This window comes from Cannabis sativa, chromosome 9, assembly GCF_029168945.1.
Source record: "Cannabis sativa cultivar Pink pepper isolate KNU-18-1 chromosome 9, ASM2916894v1, whole genome shotgun sequence".
Classification (NCBI taxonomy): domain Eukaryota; kingdom Viridiplantae; phylum Streptophyta; class Magnoliopsida; order Rosales; family Cannabaceae; genus Cannabis; species Cannabis sativa.
Genome location: NC_083609.1, coordinates 9,460,168 through 9,482,783, shown reverse-complemented (window position 1 = coordinate 9,482,783; position 22,616 = coordinate 9,460,168). Strand labels below are relative to the sequence as shown.

The 22,616-nt window shown below is 33.0% G+C and overlaps 1 protein-coding gene and 1 non-coding gene across 2 annotated transcripts; one reads left to right on the top strand and one right to left on the bottom strand.

Moving 5' to 3' along the window:
• The first annotated feature begins 14,659 nt into the window (after window positions 1-14,659).
• On the top strand, window positions 14,660-14,820 carry LOC115724381 (U1 spliceosomal RNA). The gene has a single exon (XR_004013174.1). It is a non-coding gene; the product is annotated as a U1 spliceosomal RNA (small nuclear RNA).
• Window positions 14,821-15,299: 479 nt separating this feature from the next.
• On the bottom strand, window positions 15,300-20,467 carry LOC115722743 (protein trichome birefringence-like 10). Its single transcript, XM_030652035.2, has 4 exons — window positions 17,908-20,467; window positions 16,551-16,940; window positions 16,252-16,410; window positions 15,300-16,149 (listed from the first exon to the last, which is right to left on the bottom strand). Exons 1-4 carry the CDS (start codon window positions 18,348-18,350, stop codon window positions 15,771-15,773), a joined length of 1,371 nt encoding a protein of 456 aa, XP_030507895.2. The 5' UTR covers window positions 18,351-20,467; the 3' UTR covers window positions 15,300-15,770.
• Window positions 20,468-22,616: the final 2,149 nt, after the last annotated feature.

Below are 22,616 nucleotides of genomic sequence, written 5' to 3'. Positions count from 1 at the left end.
CACAGGATTACCAGCCGACACACGCGAACCAGTATCTTCAGCCACAGTCGAAGCCAGAGCAATATTGTTAATAGAGCAAACTCCCAATGGTCTTCCACAAGCCTCACCATTATCCTTAGTAACATAGGTGGAACGGCTACTAACCTCCAAATCTTGTTCTGACCCATCATTGTCTCAAGGAAAATGACGAATGACCCCTGGGTGTTGACAATGAATTTTCATCGGTATAGAGCACACAGAAATGGAACTTTCAATAAGCTTTCGTTTCTTTAGTGGGGTAGTTCTTTCGTTTTGCTCAAAAGTGGGTTGGGCTCCAATATCCCCTCCTATCTTCTTTATCTCATAAACATCCATCTCTCCAAATTTTTTAATTCTTGTAAAAATGTTTCTTGGGCCTAAAAAAATTGGACAAGGCCCTACTCTCATCCCCAATGAAACTAACCTCCTGCCCGTAAATAAAATTACTTTTAGACCCAATAGCATGACCCAATAGAGCCAACCCAATCCTTTTATTTTTATCTAAACTTTCGGGCCCACCAGGCTTAGAGGGAGACACATTGCTCACGTGATCCACACCTTTTCCTTTCGCCAGCTCATCAATAGCGTACACATTCAAACAGTTATCTTTTGAAATCAATATATCAAGAATAGCTTCAGAACCACTTTTATCATTTCTTCGTTGAGCACCCTTGCCATTAATAAAAATGGAAAGAGCATTATCAAGCTTTTTATTAATGGTTTTGGGAACACAAACTTGTTTTTTATTCACTGCCCGAGGACTATGGGACACCATCTTGCTTTTCCTCAAACCAGGTGGAGCCGAACCCAGCTGTGTCCCAATCTTGCCACCGCCAGAGTTACTCGCAAGTACCGTCAGAGATACGGTGACCGACCTACCACCTTCAGCAGCACTGCTAGACCCTGTGGCAGTGACTTCACGTCACTTCTTACAAAAAAAAAATAATAATCCTCGTACAGTTTCGTGGTGAACAGCCAAGGCCCATACAAAGGAAACAGAACTCCATGTCCATTCAGAACGACATTTGAGGTTGAGAGGCGGCAACCACGGTGTTGATGGCCCACGACCACAGTTAAAACAAAAAATACCAAGCTTTTCATACTGAACTTGATCCATTTTTTCTCCATTAGTGAGATTGATGAAGCAACCCAAAAACAGTGGTTTCTCAATGTCAATAACAACTAATATTTTAAGCCACTTATCCTACATAACATGTCTATCCTCGTCAAGCTCCACATGTACAACCGAACCAGCAAGCGAACCCAGAGAAGTACCATTATCAATGGAGAAATATTCATGTGGTAGTTGGTGCAGCTGAACCCAAAACTTGAGCTTCCCACCTGCCAATGTACAAAAAAAACTAGGAGCCCACTCATGGAAGACCATAGGGGTGTGCATAAATCATCCAATCCAATGAGAACCGACTGCCAAACATTAGATATCCAATTGTAATAAGATCGGATTGGATGTTATTTTTGAATATCCAATTGGATCGGATCGGATGTTGGATGGGGTGTCCGAAAATCCAATACATCGAACATCCAATCGAACTAATTAGTATTTTCATTTAGTTTAGATGAGTAATTAGATTTTATATTGTTATACGTAAAATATATATGTATATATAAAAATTAACATAAAATTTTATTCTTTTTTTCTTGGATGGGATCCATCCAATCCAATCCAATACATACTGGACCTAAAATATTAGATGGATCTGATCCAATCCAAAAAATAATAGGTCTAAAATATTGAATAAACTCAAATAAAACCAATAAATATATATGAAATACATCCAATGGATAGAACCGATCCAATCCAACATCCAATGGATGTTGGATCAATTGGATGACTGAATTAGTTGGATCGGATCGGATGGTAAAATCTAACATCCAATATATAATTGGATCTGATCTGGATAGACCTAAAAATATTGGATGTGGTCCAATGAACACCCCTAGAAGACCATATTATAACCTTTGACACACCATGGGCCATTATCCAATACACAGTTTCTATCTTCTTCACTCTCGAAACTAAATTAAAAATACTGTGAGCTTGAGGTATCATAATAGATCTCAGATATTGCTACAGTGCGCTTCCAATCTTTAGTAACAAGTTCTCATAGCACTTGCACTTTCCTCCACAACTCTCGAGGCCACCACATAACCAAAAGTGCAACATCTAGTTAATGCTTGAACAGTAGACACACAAGGGGATAAAGAGAATGTTGCCTCATTAAAAGATAGACATCTCCCTTTAATAACAACATTAACTACCTCCATAACTAACTCACAACTCCACACGAGGAACAAGCCAAACACGAGCTTCACAAGCACCACAATAAGAAAAGACAAAGGAAAGGAAAAGGAGAAATCAACCACAAAGGTGAGAGGAAGTTGAACACAAAGGAAGATGGGCAGGGCAACAAAAAGGGGTAAAGAACGTAACCGAGAACAGAATCACACAGACAGCTAAAGAAACAAAGACAAAGGACGAAACCAAGGCAAAAAAAACAAACTAATAAGTCAAACAAGGAGAACACCAGTAAAAGGAGGATGGCTAAAAAAACTAACAAGGAAAAAGAGGAGAAGAAGCTAGACTAGAAGGTAAAAGGAAGGCACGCAGATAAGAAAGTGGTAGATGACCATCTCTCTCCTCAAACTTCTTTGAGCCAATAAATCACTTCCCTAATAATAAGAATTATGATATTGTTGATACCAACCCGGTCTAAAATAACAAAAATATCACTTCGGATATTAAAGCCCAAAAAAATACAATTAGCATTTGTTGGAACATATTTGTGAATTATCAAAAATTAGAATTTTTTAAAGTCCTTAGAGGACTAGTCCCACATTGCGAGAACACTTATTTATAAGCGTATAAAGTGTAGATATGAGCACCAAGGTTGGGCCCCAAAGGGTACCCACTTTTGTAGAAGAGGGATGAGTCACACAAAGGCTCACCTAAACAGCACACGTGCGCACGCTGCCATCCGTCTGACCGAGTTGGTTGTTGTTGTGTACCTTATTTTTTAGAAAAAAATTATTTATTAAATTGTTATTTTTATTTAATTAATTAAAATAGTTTTTAAATGCGTCTAATTAATTAGTAAACATAGTCATTTTCTTGTCCTCTTTTTTAGCATCGCTCCCACGATCTCACGCTCTATTGTTCCCATGATTAGAAATATCTTTCTTTCTATTACTACCTTTTGTGCATTCCCTATATAATGCATCCAAACTAATGGAAGAAACACATATTTTTCTCACAGAAAAAATTATATACAGTTAGATATAATTATATTACAATATGTACTCCAAGCAGTAGTGTTTTGTTGGATGTGGTATTTCGACGGTTCTCTATCGTGCAATAGAGCTATAATACAGTAGTTCGACTGGGTAATTTTATCATGGGAATGATGAGGCTGATAGTCTGCTTGCATAATTTTGGGCAGTTTTGTGAGAGTGACCTAGTCTGTGACTCAAACTAGATTTTAATTCGGTAATTTCATTTTTTTTATTTTTTGTAGCAACTATTCTAACAACATTTAAATGAGAAGCTCTTGTAATTTGATGAGCAACTTAATTAGTGGAACATTTAATAAAATTTGACAAAACATTAACTAAAGAATTCAAAAGATATTTGGAATCATTCACAACATCTCTAAACGTAAATAACATCACCTTAGGACTACGAACTGCTTGGATTAATACCAGGCAATCGGTCTTAACTTTACTAACTATTGGGAAATCTCTCTTCAACAACAACAACACCTCTTTTAGAGTTATAGATTTAGTTGTTAGTCCAAGATAGGTTTCTAAGAGGGGTGAATTGGAAATTTAAACTACTTTTAAAAATTTAAAAATCCCAAAGGCAATTTATGCAAATATTTAAATTTAATGCAATCACATAGATAAACACTAGTATAAGCAAATAATAAACTTGAAATGTAAAGAGTTTAGGGATAGAAATTGCAAACTCAATTTTTACAAGTTTCGGTAGAACTAAGCCATCTATGTCCTTGGTCTTCAAAGCTATGGACCTAGCTTTGAGTTCAACTATCGAGCCAAGTTAACAGACTTGACTAACCCTTACAATCAAGAAATTTTTCACCAAGGTTTTTCTCAAACCTCTCACAATAATTTTCTTCCAAGGACTATTAACCTCACTGGATTGTTGAAGTGCCAATCTCACTCTCAGATTGTTGTAGTGACGATCTCACTCTTCTTGTATTGTTTACAAAAACGGTGTCAACCTCACCTACAATCGAGTTGTTTTTATACCCGTGCCAACCTCACCTCTCAATACAATGGATATTTGATTTTAAAATACAAAGCAAACTCTCTCTAATAAGATGAAATATAATGTGAAATTTTAGAGAGAATTGCAAGTACACTAATAAGATAAGAGCAAGTGTGGTTCAAGTGTGTGTGGTTAGTGTGTTTATGAAAATATGATAATTTTTTAGCTTAGAACACTTAGAATGATATAATAATATGAATAGAAGCTCAACCAACCTTGATTTTTGAGTGAAAAATGAGTTTATATAGTGTAGGAATAAAAATTAGCCATTTATAGCCATTAGCACATTTTTCAAAAAGAAATACTGGGAAAAACGGTTTGCTATTTTTAAAATAGTCTACCGTTTCTGTGAAAAACAATAGGCCAAAAATGAGGCAATGGCAAAATATCATTTTTTTTACTTAAAATGTGCATAACTCTTAGCTCGTTTATCCGATTTTAAAAATTCCAGCTGTGTTATCTTAGTTAAAAGATGAATAATCTTAAAATCTAATTTATAAAAATTATATGTTATTTTTGAAAAATAACTTGTCGCACAAGTTAATATTTAAACTTATAAATTCTAATATACTATGCAAATCGCTTTAACAAGACTAAAGTAAATTTATACCATTTGATTGTGTATAGTATTGATTTAGATGAGCTTCCTAACTTAATTTGCATGTTTTGATCCAAAGTTAAAATTTTTCGAGAGTTGACTTTTACTTTTTACTTTCTAGTTGACTTTTGACTTTGAGCTTTTGAAGTCTTCTTTTGGATATGGTCTTGAATTCTTGATCTGTTGATGAAACTTTTGGTATTACAAAGTATGAAATAGTTGATATACTTATTGAATCCACTTCTTTTATTATGTTTGACTTTACCGGGTAAATATTGATATTTTGTGAATTTGTCTTGCAAAATGATTAGTAACAAATAATAATCAAATATTTGTTAATCATCAAAATAAGTGAGTGATTAACTTTTGGTCAACATTAGCAACCTTAGGAAGCACAACACCCTCCTTTAATCCTGAAATACCAGCCACCACAAAACTGTGATGATCTCTAATCATTCCATCAAATCTAAATTTGCTTTCCTCTTCAAATATAAATATTCACATTGAAATTATCAATATCTATTTTAAATCATAGTCATTTAAAAATAAAAAATAATAATAAAATCCATTATATATCAAGAAAAAATAACATATTTACAAAAAATATAATAGTGCACTTAAAAAATATTTTTTATATTGATCAAAGTTTAAAAAGTTATTTACTACAACAATAGAGTTTCATAATAATTTTAGCATTATTTAGGGTTGGAACCAAAATCTAGATCCTTTTACAATGAAGGGAAAGTCCTTTACAGGGAAATCTTCTAATGGCCTTATTAGTAAGGTATTAATTGTGAATTTTTTGTTGCTTAATACCATAAATATGAAATGTTAAACACTTAGTTCCCTTAGTCCAGCTTAAAGACCACGCTCATTTAGGTGGTAAGTGAGGAAGAGCTGACTTATTTAGTCTTGATGTGACTAGTGGCAAACCGATTAAAATAAGAGTTTAGAGATTAAATAAAATAATAGAAAATAGAGATAGAGATTTATACGTAGTTTGTAGTCCACGAGTCAATCATACTTGGCGAAATCACCTTGATGTATTACAATGGAGTTCCTACAAGCTTAAAAACCCTAACTTCTGGTTATAGTGTTTACACAATGAATTTCTAGCCATTTGCATGAGAGTATAAATGTAGTGTTTATAGGCTAGGATTTGAGTTCGGGTATACCCGTGACACGCTAGGGTTTGCATGTAAACCTGGCCCACTAATGGGGTAAGTATATATAATATTTTGACATTGGGCCCACGGATAGAGGTTGGCCCATGGGGCAAAGTTGGTCAATATGCCTAGGGACCACGTGATATTTGACAGATGGCTTGCGTGCGTCGCTACTGTGTACAATAGTGTTACAATCATGACCGTCAGGCAAAAATTAGTTTTTCTTTTGGTGGTGCGCACACTCTTAGGCTCAGACATAAAGAACAATCCCCTGATTATGTGGAATTCGGTGTGAGAGGGTTACCACGTCATCTAGACTAGGTCTTCGTGGCTCCTCTTGGAATGCACTTCTAAATGTATCCCAGATGCTCATCCAAAGGGTCTTAGTTGCTCCTTCTTGTAAGGGCAGGATGCTCTTACAAATCCAGAGAGATCCAGTCTCAGTAGTATGTAATGGGCTAAGGATGGGTTTGGGTCCATCCTTCTGTACAGACTAGGCCTATCTTCTTGGTAGGGCCTTTAACTAGGCCTTAGATGATTAACCTTGAATTGGGAATGCCATGTGTCCCCTTTTTGATAACACGAATAATATTTACCCCCTAAGCTTCCTCTACTGTAAAGTCGAGGAGATGATGAAAGCCTCCTCCATTGAAAAGTTGAGGGAATGATGAAGGCCTCCTCTATTGAAAAGTTGAGGAGATGATGAAGGCCTCTGATGCTATAAAGCTAACGAGTTGACAAAGGGCTCCTTTGCTATCAAACCGAGGAGATGAACAAGACCACATTCGCTGAAATACATCCAAGGGAATGCTACAAGACTTCAAGGGTACAACTTAAGAAAAGACAAAGACTACATCACTATTCACATAAATAGACAGTGTGACAAGAGAGTCAATGCTAAGACAACAACCAAAGATCAGAGTAAGTGTTGATAGTCCAATGTTGACACATTTTAAAAGTATCTCAAATCAAAGGAAATCACTCAATGAGTCATCAACTTAAAATTTCAAAATCCACTATTCAATAGGGAATGGGGATTCAAAATCCTACTCTCAGTGGGAATGCTTGAGGAACAGAGACAATTGTCCAAGATTGTCTAAATTGATGCGCACTTGGTAGTTTTAAGAGAGATGGGCTTAATTCACGTCATTAAGTCAACCTCACACAAGTGTAAAGTTGACTTAGGGGTAAATGTTAACACCAAGAGTAGCCATGATGACGTGGACATCAATGTTTGACACATGGCAAGAAAGATAACATCTCGAAGTTGAGTAGTCCCGAGTCATAGCAAGTCGAATCGGGAGGAGTCTCTAGCCCTACGCTTAGGTTGACTTCGAGAACTCTAGGATGAAAGTTTGGACTTCAATAATTTGAATCTAACTCAATTTCTTTCAGTATTATGTACCATGAAGACATGGAGAAACCTATTCCAAGCCATGTGAGCTGAAATTATATGAACCTACGACCTGGAAACCAACCTGGGCACCTAAGGTTTTACCCGGTCCCCAAGTTCACATTCCCAACTAGGGTTTCAATCTCTAGGACCGTCTTAGGGCAAATGGGTCAAAAGTTGCATTGGGACATCAACTAGACATACCACAGAAATATTTGAGGCATCAGAATCAGAATTAGAGAAAGTTAATTTTGAGCACCCCAGGGTAGGGGTGTACATCAAACTGCTCAAACCGCCCGCACCGCAAAAAAATGCGGTTTGAAATTCTTCGCGGTGCAGTTGCGGTTTGAATTTTTCCCAAACCACGCGGTGCGGTGCGGTTTGCGGTTTTAAATTATTAAACCGTGATTCAAACCGCACTGCATGTTTTAAAATTTCAATTTTTATATTTATTTAATTAAGCCCATACATATGAGCCCAACCCAAACCCATAAATCTTAGGGCAAAATCCATAACTCTTCACAAACTCTCTCTTCTTAGCAACAAACCCAAGCCCATACATGTGTATTGAAATTTGGAGTTGGAAGTTTGTGTTTGTTTTATTTTTAATTTATTGTTGAAAGTATGTTAGTTGTACATTTATATTATTGTTGGAATTTAATTAGTTTCAAGTTTGTTATTTTGATTTAGGTGTGTTGTTGAAACTTTAAAAAGATTATTGACTTATTATTGCTGTTATAACTTTTATTAGTCTCAAGTTTGTTGTATTTTCTTAAGTGTTTTGGAATAATTATATTAATGATAGTTTAATTATTTTATGATGATTTCAAAAAAAAAATCGTGATAGTTCAAACCGCAGAAATCGCACCGCATCGCATCATTTTTTGCGGTGCAGTTTTTACGGTTTTTTAGTATTGCGGTGCGGGTGCGGTTTGGAAAATTGGAAAAACTGCATGTGCGGGTTGGTTTGAAAAAATAGTTAAAAACTGCACCACCCGCACCGCGAACACCCCTACCCCGGGGCCCTGGGGCTCCAAGCACCCAACACCCAAGTTGACAATCTGTCAGTCTAGGCGCCTTCCATGTATCTGATCGGAGATCAAACTTTTGCATCTTCTTCGTCTTCATCAAAAATTGGAAAATATGTCATTTCAGAGAAGAAACAATTATGTTTGGGTGACAAAAATAGGGCCCAGGGCCCATGTTGACACTTGGGGCTAGCTAGCCTTGTGACCAGGTTGACATTTTGTCAACCTGGGCCATTTTAATTGGAGTTTTTCAAGAACACTTCTGAGAATCTTCTTTGTTTTCAAGAGATATTGAGATTAAACTATTTTTGGGGACCAAACAGAATTTCTAAAAAGCCAAAAGGGGGACCCAACGCCCAGGTTGACACCTGGAGCTAGCCCCAGCGCCTAGGTTGGCATATTCTCAACCTGGCCTATTTCCAATCAAGTTCAGTAGAAAGTCTTCTAGGCATTTTTTTGTCATCAGAAATAATAAAGATTCAAGCAAACTTGGGAAGAAAATTACGATTTGAGCTCTTGGAAACAGGGCCCAGCGTCCAAGTTGACCTAGTGCTAGGCCTAGTGACCAGGTTGACAATCAGCCAGGGACGCTGACTTGCTCAAATGCCAAATCTGATGCGACCATTGAATCTAGAATGGTTAAAAACGAGGTAAGAAACCTCATCCATAAGTTCAGAAGCCTTGGAAGTATGAAAAACGAAATCTCAGGAGCTCAGGAGTAAGTACCCTGCGCCCAGGTTGACAAATGGCGTGGTATGCTGGGTTTTGCTTATTTGAATTTAACACTATTTTGATCGTCTGTTTAGTTTTTTACAATGACAAAGATCCATGAAGTCAGAGAAGTCAAATTCATAAATTTTTATTTCTCATTTCCAGCTCACCTAGAAATGAAGAGTTTTGAGTCTCTCATTTCCGTAAAATAGCAACATCTCTAAAAAATGGTGACCAACTTTGTCAGAACACAAAAACTGACTAAGTAATGTCAAAATATCATTTAGGCATCTCAAAGTACACCCCTTGGATGTTTTTACACTTACCCAGCATCCAAGTTAACGTCGTAAGTCAACCTCGACGTTGGGATGTCAACCTAGGTGCTGGATGTCAACCTGGGCCTTAGGTCATGAACTACCTTCAGTAAAATAGCCATAACTCGCTCAATTTTGATTTGATTGATGCAATTCAATTTGCGTTTAAAGCTAATTTAATGCTCTATCAAGTCATGCCTGACACTCCAGATGTAATTGTGAAGCTATCATCATCAAATTTCACCCCCAAGGGAGTTACAAAAATAAGCTCCAAGTTACCCGTAGCAGGACCTGCAGGGCTCTGAAAAATAGTCATCACCACTAGAAGCTAATTTTCACCATTAGATCATCATCAATGGTAAAAAAACATCTTATTGTATTTTTCCCTATTTTTGTGGGCCTCCTCACTTAGGAGAGCTCCTTTAGCTCATTTTTTATCTTCAGAAAACTACCCACAAGGTTAGAGCTTCTCTCTCTAATTTCTCTCTCTAGAAATTGAAGCTTCTGAGACTTAGCCTTTTAATGTAATACCATCTAATGAACGTCTCCCTCTAGTTTCTCTCTCTAAAAACTAGAGCTTAAACACTTAGCCTTTTTTTATAATTCTCGTGAGAAATAAAAACTCAAAGTAGACGTAACTCCATTACCATCTCGACATGGGGAGTGAACTACTATAAATTTTGTGTGTCTCTCTAAATTATTTACTTAAACTTATTAATCATCTCGTTAATCTAGCGAGCTGATGTTGGTCACTTTTCAGCGTCAACACAAACAATAGGAAGGAGAGTAGTTGTCCTCTTTATCCCTTCTACTTTCCATCTTTTTAAACTCTCCATCCATCTTACTCACCCTCCTTCCTACTAAATATAGCCTTAGTTTTTGACACAATTAATAAATGGGTTGAGTATGTGCTTAACATTGTTGGGAATACCTATGCCTTGACACGACATGACACAAACACGACTCGTGAACACGAATTACCACTCTTAAATGCCTGAGTTTAGCCTTTCAACCACAAGCTTGTCGAACACTCTTTCATGTGCTACTTTCTTTGTCTATTAAGAAATATGAGAATGTTTTTTTTTTTACAATTTAATATCATGATGAAAAGGAGATTAAAAGTTTTTGTTTTTTTTTTTGGTGTGATTGAAGTAGTCAAGAAGGAGGAATAATTGTGTGTTAGGATATTTGAATAATGTCTTTTAGGTATGTTTGGTAAGAGAGAGGAGGAAGATGAAGGATGAATAGTTTAGGAGAGATAGAGAGAGTAGATGAATGAAAAGGAGAGTAGTATTCCCTTATGTAGTTTGGTATTTTAGAAGGAGAAAAGATGATATTTTTGTTGGAAATATTTTACTAGGATCTTAGATTTACTAACAAGTATGTTGTTTAACATCCTAAATATGAACTTCTAAAACGATATTAAATAAACACATATAAAGTATGAGAAACCTTACAGTGGTTGCAGCGGAATATGATGTCTCCTTCCACTCAGATCTCTAACCCTTGTATTCTTTATTGTCGCAGAGTATCACCAAAATCTGAGCCCGAATGTCCTTCTCTTGAATCTGGATTCTTCACAATCTTCCACACTATGATTGAGGTACCACTTGATGTGTAAGGGCACTCACTCTATCACTCAAGGGTTCGGTTTCAGAAGTGAAGAAGAGGAAGAGAGGGTGGCGGCTAGGTTAAGGTAGAAGGCACTCAGTTTTTCTCTGAAGGAATTAAGATGCATCATCTTTTTCCTGAAGCCATCACTACCTATTTATAGCAAACCACTAGGATTAGGTTAGAATTATTTGGCATTAAAATAATGAAAAAATAAATGATAAATACCTACATAAGTGGCCGGCCTAGGTATTGGATAATGGGCCCCACTTTTACAATTTTACTGTTTTATCATTTCTATATCTCATTTTCTCAAAAATGCCAATTTTCTAATTTAACCATTTAAATGCCAATTCCAATTATTTTATAACTAAAATTTAATTATTAAATAATAATGTCATTTAATATATTTATTTATTAGACTAACCAAAGTCTCTTAATTAATAAATGTACCCTAGAAACTCTTTCTTCACAATTTTGCCCTTGCTTAGTGAAAATTCATAAACTAGACATAGTCTAATTTTAGAATTATAATTGATTAATCAAAATCAATTAACTGAGTCTTACAAGTAGTATTGTCTCAACTAGTATGGGGACCATGGGCCTATATATCCGAGCTTCCAATAAGCAGACCAAGAATTTACCAAGTAAATTTATTGACTTATTAATTCCTTGTTGCATCCACGCATAGAACTCAGAATTGCACTCTCGGTTATATAGAACGCTCTATATGTTCTACCATATAGATACACTATCAATTATCTATTGTTATAATCCCGATTTGATCAATGATCATCTATAGATGATTTACATTGTATAGGGATTAAATTACCGTTACACCATTCAATGTATTTTATCCTTAAAACACTTAGCCCCGTATAAATGGTATTTCAGCGAACTGAAATGAGTACTCAACCATTTATCTCTGTTTAGCCAAGCTCGAAGGAAATCATCATTTCACTTCTATTTGCTAGATAGAAGCTATAGATTCCATATCTATGTTTAGCGCTCCCACTCGATTGCACTACCATGTTCCCAAAATGTACGTATCACCCTGACCCAAAAGTAGGCTTAACTAACAAATCAAAGAACATGTGTAATACTCCTGAGATTGAACCTAACTATATCAGGATTAAGATCATTTGATCTATGATCAACTAGGTGATGTTGAATTGAATAGATATTACGGTAAGTTTAATATATCTGAATCGAAGTTCTATCGGTCCCTTCCAATGCATACTCCATGCATCCAACCCAAGCTTTACTTTAACCAATGCTCTGGAAAGAACATAGCACTTATCCAAGGTGCAAGTAAACTATGTTGTAGATTGTCATATCAGTTAAACCCTGTGTACTGATAAATCTAGGAATATATATTTAATCACATAATCTTGATTACTTTCCACTGTGCTGACGACACAATAAATAAGAACATATATGTGATAAGGGTTTGGATGAATTTATAAATCAAATAAACAAGTAAATGATAACATGAACCAAATAACACACAAAGTAATGAAAAATACTTCTGTTTTTTTATTGATATTTAAAGGATAAAGATTACATTGAAATGGAGTTTTATTTAGGGCATAAAACCCAACAATTTTATTACTTTGTTTGGTATTCAAGGGATTATTGGTAGAATTGAAAGAATTTTAATTATGAAATTAGCATATTGACTATTATATAAAATGCTTATATTTTTATTAGTTATTACACTAATACATATAAATATATAATTATTTAATTTATTTTACCATGAGATGATAGCATATTAGTTAGTAATTTCTTTTCTACACAAAATTAAATGTTATTCTCTTATTTTGTTACAAAAATTAAAATAAATTTTTAATAATTTATATAAAACTAGATATAGATCTCAATGTATATGGTTTTAAAACAAAAAAAAAATTATTTAACAAACTAAATTGTTATTAACTTTTAATTAAAGGTAAATAATAAAAAATAAAAAATAAAAAAAGTTTAATCCGCTCAATGATTTTATCGGTCGGGTTTGGGTAAATTGTCCAAACCGATTTTTATTATTTTCTTTTTTTGTTATTATTGATAATATTTGGTGTTCAAAAAATTAGATTTTTAAAAATAAATGTATAGTATATATATTTCTAGATTAAAAGTGTTATAGTTTACATTAATGTTAAAAACTTAAACATAAGACAAATATAAATTAAATAATATTAAATTATTAAACAACAATCTTTAAAAATAGAAAAAGAAAAATATATATTAATGTAGTATAGATTCTAAATATCAATTTCAAAATTCAAATACAATTAAAATTATCAATTATAAAGTCAAAATTTTTAATTAAACATTATAAAGTACAAATTTTACATATAAAATAATTTTACTATTAAACATAATTTATATAATAGATTCGAAATAATATTAGTAAAAATATATAAATCGATTTATTCAATTTATTCAAGTTATTTGTGCAGGTTGAAATAATATATTCAACCAATTCAATGTATTCGTTGGGTTGTTTGAATTTTTCATTACTTTATTCGGATTGTAGTTTTTTTTGTTAATTTATTTAGTTAGATTTGAGCGATTTATTTAAGTAGATTTAGTACTCTCCCTCCACTTCTTCTCCCTCTCCTCCAATCCTTCCTACCAAACAAAGGAATTGTCCTATCCTTCCACTCCTTTCTCTCCATCCCTCCGTAAATCTTCCTTAACAAACATCATTTTGCTATTTTCAAATTACATGTCAAAATGTGAAAGTGATTTTTTATTTGGATTTTGTTTTTAAAATCTTAAATTTAGAATCAAATATGAACCAATCTACCCGTAAGATTCAAAGAACAGCAAGCTCATATAATAACAAAATGCAATTATAAACAAACTTTTATCATAATTCATAAGATTTGACCTAAATCTATTGGAGGAGCCAATAAAAGCTGCCTAGTCAATTTTATTGTTCCTCTCACAGCTCTCTTCAACTTGTACCCCACGAATCCAATCCCATAAAATGTGTAACTTTCTCTCAATTTGTTTTAAGCTTTTTTTTTTTTTTGTTTGAATGGCTCTCTTTAAGCTAATATAACCTTGTTTTATACTTACTATGAAACTACATAAAATAATATTATAACATGTAAAAATTCTTACCGATGCTTAAACTTCACTCTTAGTCAAAACCAAATATTGTAGCAGCCATGAAACTCCATTTCTACTTGGTTTTGTCTTAGTTTTCAACACTCAACTAAATTTGGTTTAACAAACTTAAATATAAGGAAAGAATTGCTTTAAACTTTGCTTTGGATTAGTAGATTGAAACTAATATATATAGTTAGTATAAAAAAGCATTATAAATATTGAAATATGAATCGGAAAAAACATAGTGCAAGAGTTAAAAGAGTGTTGTAGAGTAGAGCTGACAAGGTGTTTGTTCTTGGAAAAATAGTGTTTGGGATTTAGTCCCACATTGGGCATGGGTAAAATTTAGGAGGAGGAAAGGGCTATAAAAGAGGTGTGAGTAGGATTGGGCTACATACTTACCTGGACGGGGTCTATGGGTGATCAAGAAGGCCCATGGCCTAGGTTGGTGACCTCCATTGCACTTAGGAGGGGTGCCCACCTATGGTCTCCCCAAGTGGGAGAGCCAACGTCATAATTTGTGGCAGTGGGGGCCTGCGTTCGCGCGGCCCCTCTCCAATTCAGTTTAAACATTTAGGCCCAATTCAATGAGAATGGTGGTCCGATCCTGTTTGGATTAAGTTATATTAATCGGAAGGGGTTTGTAATTTTAATTGAAAGGGGTTTGTAGGTTTTTTGAGGAGTTTTTTAGAAATAATATTTAATATTTCAAAAAATGAATTATGTTATATTTTTTGTATTTTGGATAAATTTGCATTATTTTTTTGTCTTTGGGTTTAAAATAATATTTAGTACACAAAAAGAAAATGTTTGGAAGTTGGAAAAATGTGTAGAAAATAAATAAAAAAAATTATCATGTTTGCAATAATTGGATTGAAAAAAAGTCCACATAATTTTTGTTTCTTCACAATTTTTTTTTTCTATATTTTTCTTTTTCTTCTCCCTTCACCAAAATTCAACTTCAAAACAACACAAAGGGAGCTGGTGTAAATTTGGCATTTATCTAATAGTTTTTGCAGGAAAAAGGAAGAATATTTTGATGAGACTCAAAGGTTATTATTTTTAACTTCGTCGTTAAAATTGAATGAAATGTTCAAATACAACTTTGCTAATTACATATAGTTTCCTAGTTTCCCTCCAATAGAATCAAACTAACTAGTATAATAATAACAAAATTACCCCATTTCTCCAAGAAAAAAAAACCCTCTTCTCTACAGTATATTCATAATTTAAATCATAATAATCTCCCCAGCTTCTCTAAAATTTGGTATAAAATTCTATGAACATGTTGGTTTAACTACCTTTGGCACCAAAATTTGAGACCTGCTTCACCACTGAAAATGAAAAGCTCTTAGCAAAATTCTTCTTATCTACCATTTACTTTGGTATTTCTTTCTTTCTTTCTTTCCTTTCCAAGACATCTCTAGAAAGATTGCCTCTTCAACATAGTGGTTTCTACTTTTGTTGTATGCTGTACAATATAAATGAGAAGCTTTCTTCAAATCTCAAATTTCACCCTTCTTAATTGTTGTTAAGTTCCATGAACCAGGTGTCTCACGCTTCAAGAATAAGGCATAGAGAAGTTCATTCCATGCATCAGGGACTCCAGGCAGACACCAGTGGCTGCAGTCCTGGCGATGGAGAGACACTGCCCCCATATCAGGACCAAGATAGTATAAAGACGAATGCCCGTCTTTTCTCCTTGATGTCATTCGAGTTACATTCAGTATGTTGATTTTCATTGCCTCTAATATGTTTGGGTGAGCTGACAATACATTGTTTGGTATCTGGAACTGAACCCAACTTTCAGATGGTACCAATGAGGATCCTAGCTCAGGTAGTGTCTCTAAGTGACAGTTTCCCCCATTCTTCCAATCCCCACCTCTGCAATATTATCTAAGCAAGTTTAGCTTCTAAAATCCCCAGAGACATAGCAAACTTGTCTAATTGTTTCTTACTAGAAAAACTTGAGGAAAGGGAACAAACCTGAAATGAACAGGCGCATATGTACGAAAGAACACTTGGGTTTTGCTTGAGTTTACTTGATTTTCAATCCAATGAACCACAGTCTCTATTGACCTGTGGTATGCTTCTTCTACAGTCATTTCCATCTTTACTTCTTCCCCTTCTTGGAAGTAGCAGCCCCTGAACAAAAATGTTATGAAGTTTTTTAGCTACCTTTCACCAAAACTTACAAAAACCATATATGCATTACAATGAAGTAGCCACACTCTAAAGTGCTCAAATCATCAGACATCAAGTATTCAAAGAGATTAAAAAGTTACCCTCTTATGGTCTTCCCATAGTTCCACCAATGCCCTGTGTTGAAGATCAAAACATCTGCATTTCTCCAGTTAGAAGATGTCCAATCCATTTGATCCAATTTCAGAGTTGTCTTGATTTTTTCGTGAGAGCCAGAAGGCGGGCGGCTCTGCAGTATAAGAAATGGAGCCCTGTAGTACTCTATGGTGCAGTTAAAAGTCCTAAACTTGAACACCAAGTATCCCTTGTGCTTTGTAATTGGATTACCGTTCACTTCATAGATTGAGTTCTTATCAGGTACTGCAGAAGAAAGCAAGCAAAGGAGTGATTCCCATTGGTTTCTTCCAATGGAATCCCCAACGAAAACTAGCCGTTTATTTCTTAATTTTTCCAACATTAACTTAGCATTAAACCTGTTTATTTTTCAAATCAGTAACCAACGTATCAGTACTTTTTACAACTATAAAAAACAACCGTTGTAACTCTAGGTAGAAATTAGAGAATCTTCAATACAGACAAGAAAATGATAGGACTGTCGGATAATAACAAAATTACAAGAAAAACCAAAGCCCGGAAAACAAGAAAGAAAATGATAGAAGAGAACAACATCATTTTTATGTTCACGGAAAAATTAAAATGAAAGAAAGACTTATTTTTGGATCAATTATTTTCCATGTCTCCATCAAACTTCACGGGCATAAAGTGAGAAAATAAAGGACAAAGCAAATCATGTCAATACAAAAAAAAAACTGCCGTATAGAAAGTCTAACCAAATATTAGCTATTAATCTGCATAACCATTTCCAGAATAAGACAACACCAAATTTTAAAACTAAACTGCTTGCATTCTCACTAGAAGCAGATTATGACATCTATGGAAACTAAAAAAAAAATGGTTATCACTTTCTCGGAAAACAACTAAAAATAATAAATAATCTTTCACCAATCGATAAAGATATACCAAAACATCAATAATTAATGCATCAGCACCAACCCAAAAAGCCCAGAAAGTTTATCCTTTTGGTTATGCAAGGAAAATTCATCCAATAACAGACAAAGAAAATTCCCAAGTTTATGTTTTATATTATTCGGATACCATTAATTATATCACCCCATAACTCCACCAACAACCCAAATATTTTGTTTGGTGTGAATGTACGTAGTGGAGTTATTAAACTCATCATCAGTCCTCTTTGAAAACTTCAACAATTTAAGTTTGATCATGGAAAGTTTCACTAATAATCAAACCTTCAACACAATTAACTAATCTATTTTGTTTTTCTAGTCTTCCTAGGTTGTTTTTATACATGCATGAGAAACTATAAAAATAAATAACAATAATAATTTCGACTCAGAAAGAAAGGAAAGAAAAAAGGGGAACCTGGGCAAGTTGCAATTCCTGGGTTGCCATCTCCATTTGGTGTAAAACCAATCAGGACGACCATTCTCAGAGCAACGAAAGCCTTCATCCAAAAAAGGGCAATCTTTCGAATGATACAAAGGATATGATTCATCCCAAACCCAATCTCCATCGAAAACATTACAAGAGTTACCTTTTTCTTCAAGAAACTCAACTCTATGATTTTCTTCTACGGACCCTCTAGTCTGCAACCACATGAACCGCTCTGATTGGCCAGAGAATCGATACCCTTTAGAGAAACTTCTTGAATCCAAGTAAAAGAAGCAAAAAACCACACAGACTATGACAAAAAAGAACCCCAGAACACCCAAAGATGGCTCAAACAGTCTAAAACGTTTAAACTTTTTAAAAGCCTCAGAGAATGACATGATTTCAAGGTCAAGCTTTGACGGGTTCGTAGACATTGGAAAGCTTTACAAGATCAAATTTTGTAATCTGGGTGTTCCTTGTTTTTATCTCCAGGTGAAAGAAAAAACCAAACTAACGTTTTTGGCGACAAAAGAAGTAAAAGACACTAATTGGTATTAAAAAGAACAAAGCTTTGAATATCTTACTACTTCTTCTACTGCTACAACCATTCATAAGTATTATTTCTTTTTTTTGTTCTGTTCTGCTTTGCTTGGTAGGTCAGTTTCGTAAAGTCATGAATGCCCAAGTTTTAAAAAAAGTAGAGCCCAGATGGGTATGGAGGAAGCAAAGCAGCATTCATGGCGAAACTAATAATTAATAAAATATACTTTTTCTCTCTCTCTTTGATCACCACCTTATATATAAACTATAAAGACTTAATAAAAGAGAAATATTGGGTTAGTGAGAGAAAAGAATAATAATGATCAAAAACACCACCTGTGACTGTGGTTATGGCTTTTACTGTTAATAAACGACATCAAATCAAAAAGAAATGGTGCCCATGAAAATTTGAGTTTGAGAGAGAAAAGGAAAACGGTTTTAATTTTTTTAAATAAAAGAACTGAACTTTTATTGAGTTCAAACCGAGTTTATTAAACTCGGACGACCAAAACGTACTTTTTGTGAGTAGAATCGTGACCGAGTCGGAGAACTGAAGTGGGCAACGGTTATAACATACTAAGCCACTCTCACGTCAGAACGTGGACACCAGCTTTGTCTTTTGTTGAACATTTTAACTGGGACGTGTAATGCACGCGTGGAGAGTAGGAGAGTGGGTTATCTTTTCTCGTTTAAACGATAATCTCGACCACACTACCGCTGTAAAGCAAATGATTATTCCAAAAATACCCTTTAAAAAAAATCTTTTCTTTAGCCAATAAAATAAAGGAATTTGATCAAAAATATATTTTTTGTAATATTTATTTACTATTGAATCACATGGCCCATACTGCTGGATGGGTCATGATGCAATCGAACGATATTGTCTTTTAAAAATTATTAAGATTGGAAGAAATAAATAATTTTTAGATTTTTCCACAGTGGGAAAAATATAATAATAATCAAAAGAAAAAAAAAATAAAGAAGCTAATCTCAAAGGGTATTCCTCTTTTTTCTTTTTAAAATGTTGTTTTTCATTCTATTCTTGACTTGTATGACTATCACACTCAACATAATTCATACCCAAATCATGTGTTATATCGTTTTTCATGTACAATTACACCATAGTTATCGGATACAGCGTCAATTATGTATAATTTTATATATTTATTATTGCAAATGGATCACTTGAAAATGACTCATTTGTTCTTTAAAAAATAATGACTCATTCGATTAGTCCAATTTTTCTTTTTCTACACAATTTTGATGAGATATATGACCTATTTATGGTTAAATAAACTGTTTATTTGTGGTAATTTATAAATGTAACTTAGTTCTTCTCAATATAAGCTCATTCAGTCCACATTGACAAGTTATTGAAAATATATTTATTGGAAAAGTTTACTATATCAATATCAAGAAAAGCATATATATCTAAAGACTTGTTCTCTGTTATATATTTATGAAAAAAAAATCATTAATACCACATACAAGTTAGGTACAAAACTATAGATGCAAATGCAATTCATATATCTTAGTTATATGCAAAGCTAAAAAACCTTCTTAAACACGAGGACTTCAAAGAAATTTTGTTAACCATTTTTATTGTAATATGTACTACATGTATGTATATATGCATGTTTATTCATTTAAAATATGATTTGGGCTAAACAAAGATGAGTTGACATTTGAGTTTTTAGTCAACTCACATCATGTTCTCATATGATCTCAACTACATATACTAAGATTCAATTTCTTAACATAACCAAGTACACGTGAATCTGGCTTTCTACGTAAAGTTCCAATCCCAGCTCTTTCTTTCTTTTTTTTTTTAAAAAAAAAATAACTTAATAATAATAATAAGTTAATAACAATAATAATAATTCTATCATGTCTCTAGGAGAGGTGTTGATATTCACATGCTTATTTGTCCGAGACAGAATCAATGAAGATGTAACATAGCGCCCGCCAAGCCCATGTTCTCTCTTTTTTATTTTCTTCCCCACTAATCTAATCAACAAGACCATTATGTGTTTATATAAATATATCTATTCTATATAAAATGTGCCTATATAACTGAAATTCTTGGTTTATGAGAAATTTATGGGTGACTTTTTATTTGTATTTAATAAAATAATAAAATATTATTTATATATAATAAAATAATAATAAAACAAATGCTATTAATATTTGAATTGATATTTAGCATATTTCAACTCTATATATAATCACAACTATAACTCTAAAAATTAAAACTATATATATATAAAATAATCGTCCATTTTATTTATATTATTTAGAATAATTTATTGTGGTTCAAGATCACAATGAATAGAAAAAGTGGCAAAAACACAAATGTAGTTCAAAATTATAGTAAACTAAGAAAGAATGAGAAGAGATTATTAAGCATTAAATATTCTCAGTAAACACACTCAAAGAATCGCATTGAGATAGGAAAAAAAAAAGAATACCAATTGTGATATATATAAATAAATAAAAGCGAAGATTATTATATAATTATTTATATTCTATATAAAGTATGCCTATATAACAAAATTCTTAGTTTATGAGAAATTGACTTTTTATTTATATTAAAAATAAAATGATTTATTAATAAAAATTAAATGGTTTATTAATTTTGAAAATACAATTTTAAAAATTAAAAAGTAAAAACAAAACCAAACCAAACAGATTTTTTAAAACTACCAACCAATCAAAAATTTTCGTGTGGACTCATCTTTTAAATTTTCAGAAACATAAAACTTTTTTGATTTTAAACTAATCAAGCCTTTGTATATATGTACAGTTTGATAATAGATATATATGGGGTGGATTTTTAAATAAATTTAATTTTGTAGGTGAAAAAAAATGACAAAATTGGTTGTAAATCACAAAGAGATAATTGAGGTTGAAAGGATGAGTAGGGAAACCGAATATAAAATAAAATGATTTATTAATAAAAATAAAATGGTTTATGAGAAATTCATGGCTTAAAATATTTAATTTGATATCTTAATTATTAATAAACAATACCATAAATAAACATCTACGATCATATAAGAATTTTATTCTAAAACTATACGATCATAGATTAAGTGGTCAAGGTCCAAAGAAAAATAATAATTTCTTATAATCTGAAATCAAGACACGAAAAACAGATTCTAATTGAATAGGACTCTATTCAATTGAGGTGTCGACCATGCATGGTAAGTAAAAAGCTATATATTAAATTTTATGCCATGATACAATTAAAAATTAAATAAGAATTTACTACTATTTATATATTATATATATATTGCTAAAGATGCAAAAGTATTGCATTTATATATCCCACGATGTTTCAAAAATACTTTGAAAAGTTCATCTTGAATTAATTATTAATATGTAATAAAAAATATTAGTTATTATACTATTACTTCAAACAAAGGAAAGTTCTAGCGGTGCTTCTACTTTCTAATCATAAACCTCAATTTTGGCTTAACTTTAACCGAGTGCCACACACAACTTACTTACTGAATTTATAACCATTTACAATTTTTTAACACTCGAAAAGTTGCGAGTTTGTTTTATATGGCTACTTATTAAGGTAGAAAAATATTTTTAGATTGACTCCATTACATTTATTAAATTAATTATTTTCAAGTTGACACATTAACTTAAAAATGACACAATAATGACCTACTACAAAGTATACGCTTATATTCGTTACATTTATTGAGAATCGAAAACTTGATCTTCTTGGCTAGATTAGCCGAGAGACACGTAATATTTGGACATAAACACGGGACACAATATTATAACTCAAACTCAGAAACACTTAGTCGAAACTTGAATGAATAATGCCACTCTTTTAAGTTTTAAGACTGTATATGACTAGGCAATTTTAGTTATTGTATTATTATTCCTGCCACATAGTTGATCATTTTTAGATTTTTGATGTGAAATTTCGTATTGTGAGCTTTTTAGAGTTTCTTATAGACTTCAATGAGTAATAGATTTATATAATTATACCTGGAATAAATTTTCATAATGTTGTTTGGTGGATTCTATTTTGTTATTAGGTAACGTAATATTATTATTTGTTAGGTACGTCGCGATTATTATTAAGTGAGAATGAATCAATTTAAAAATCTTTTACTATATTGAAAGGTGAGATTGATTTT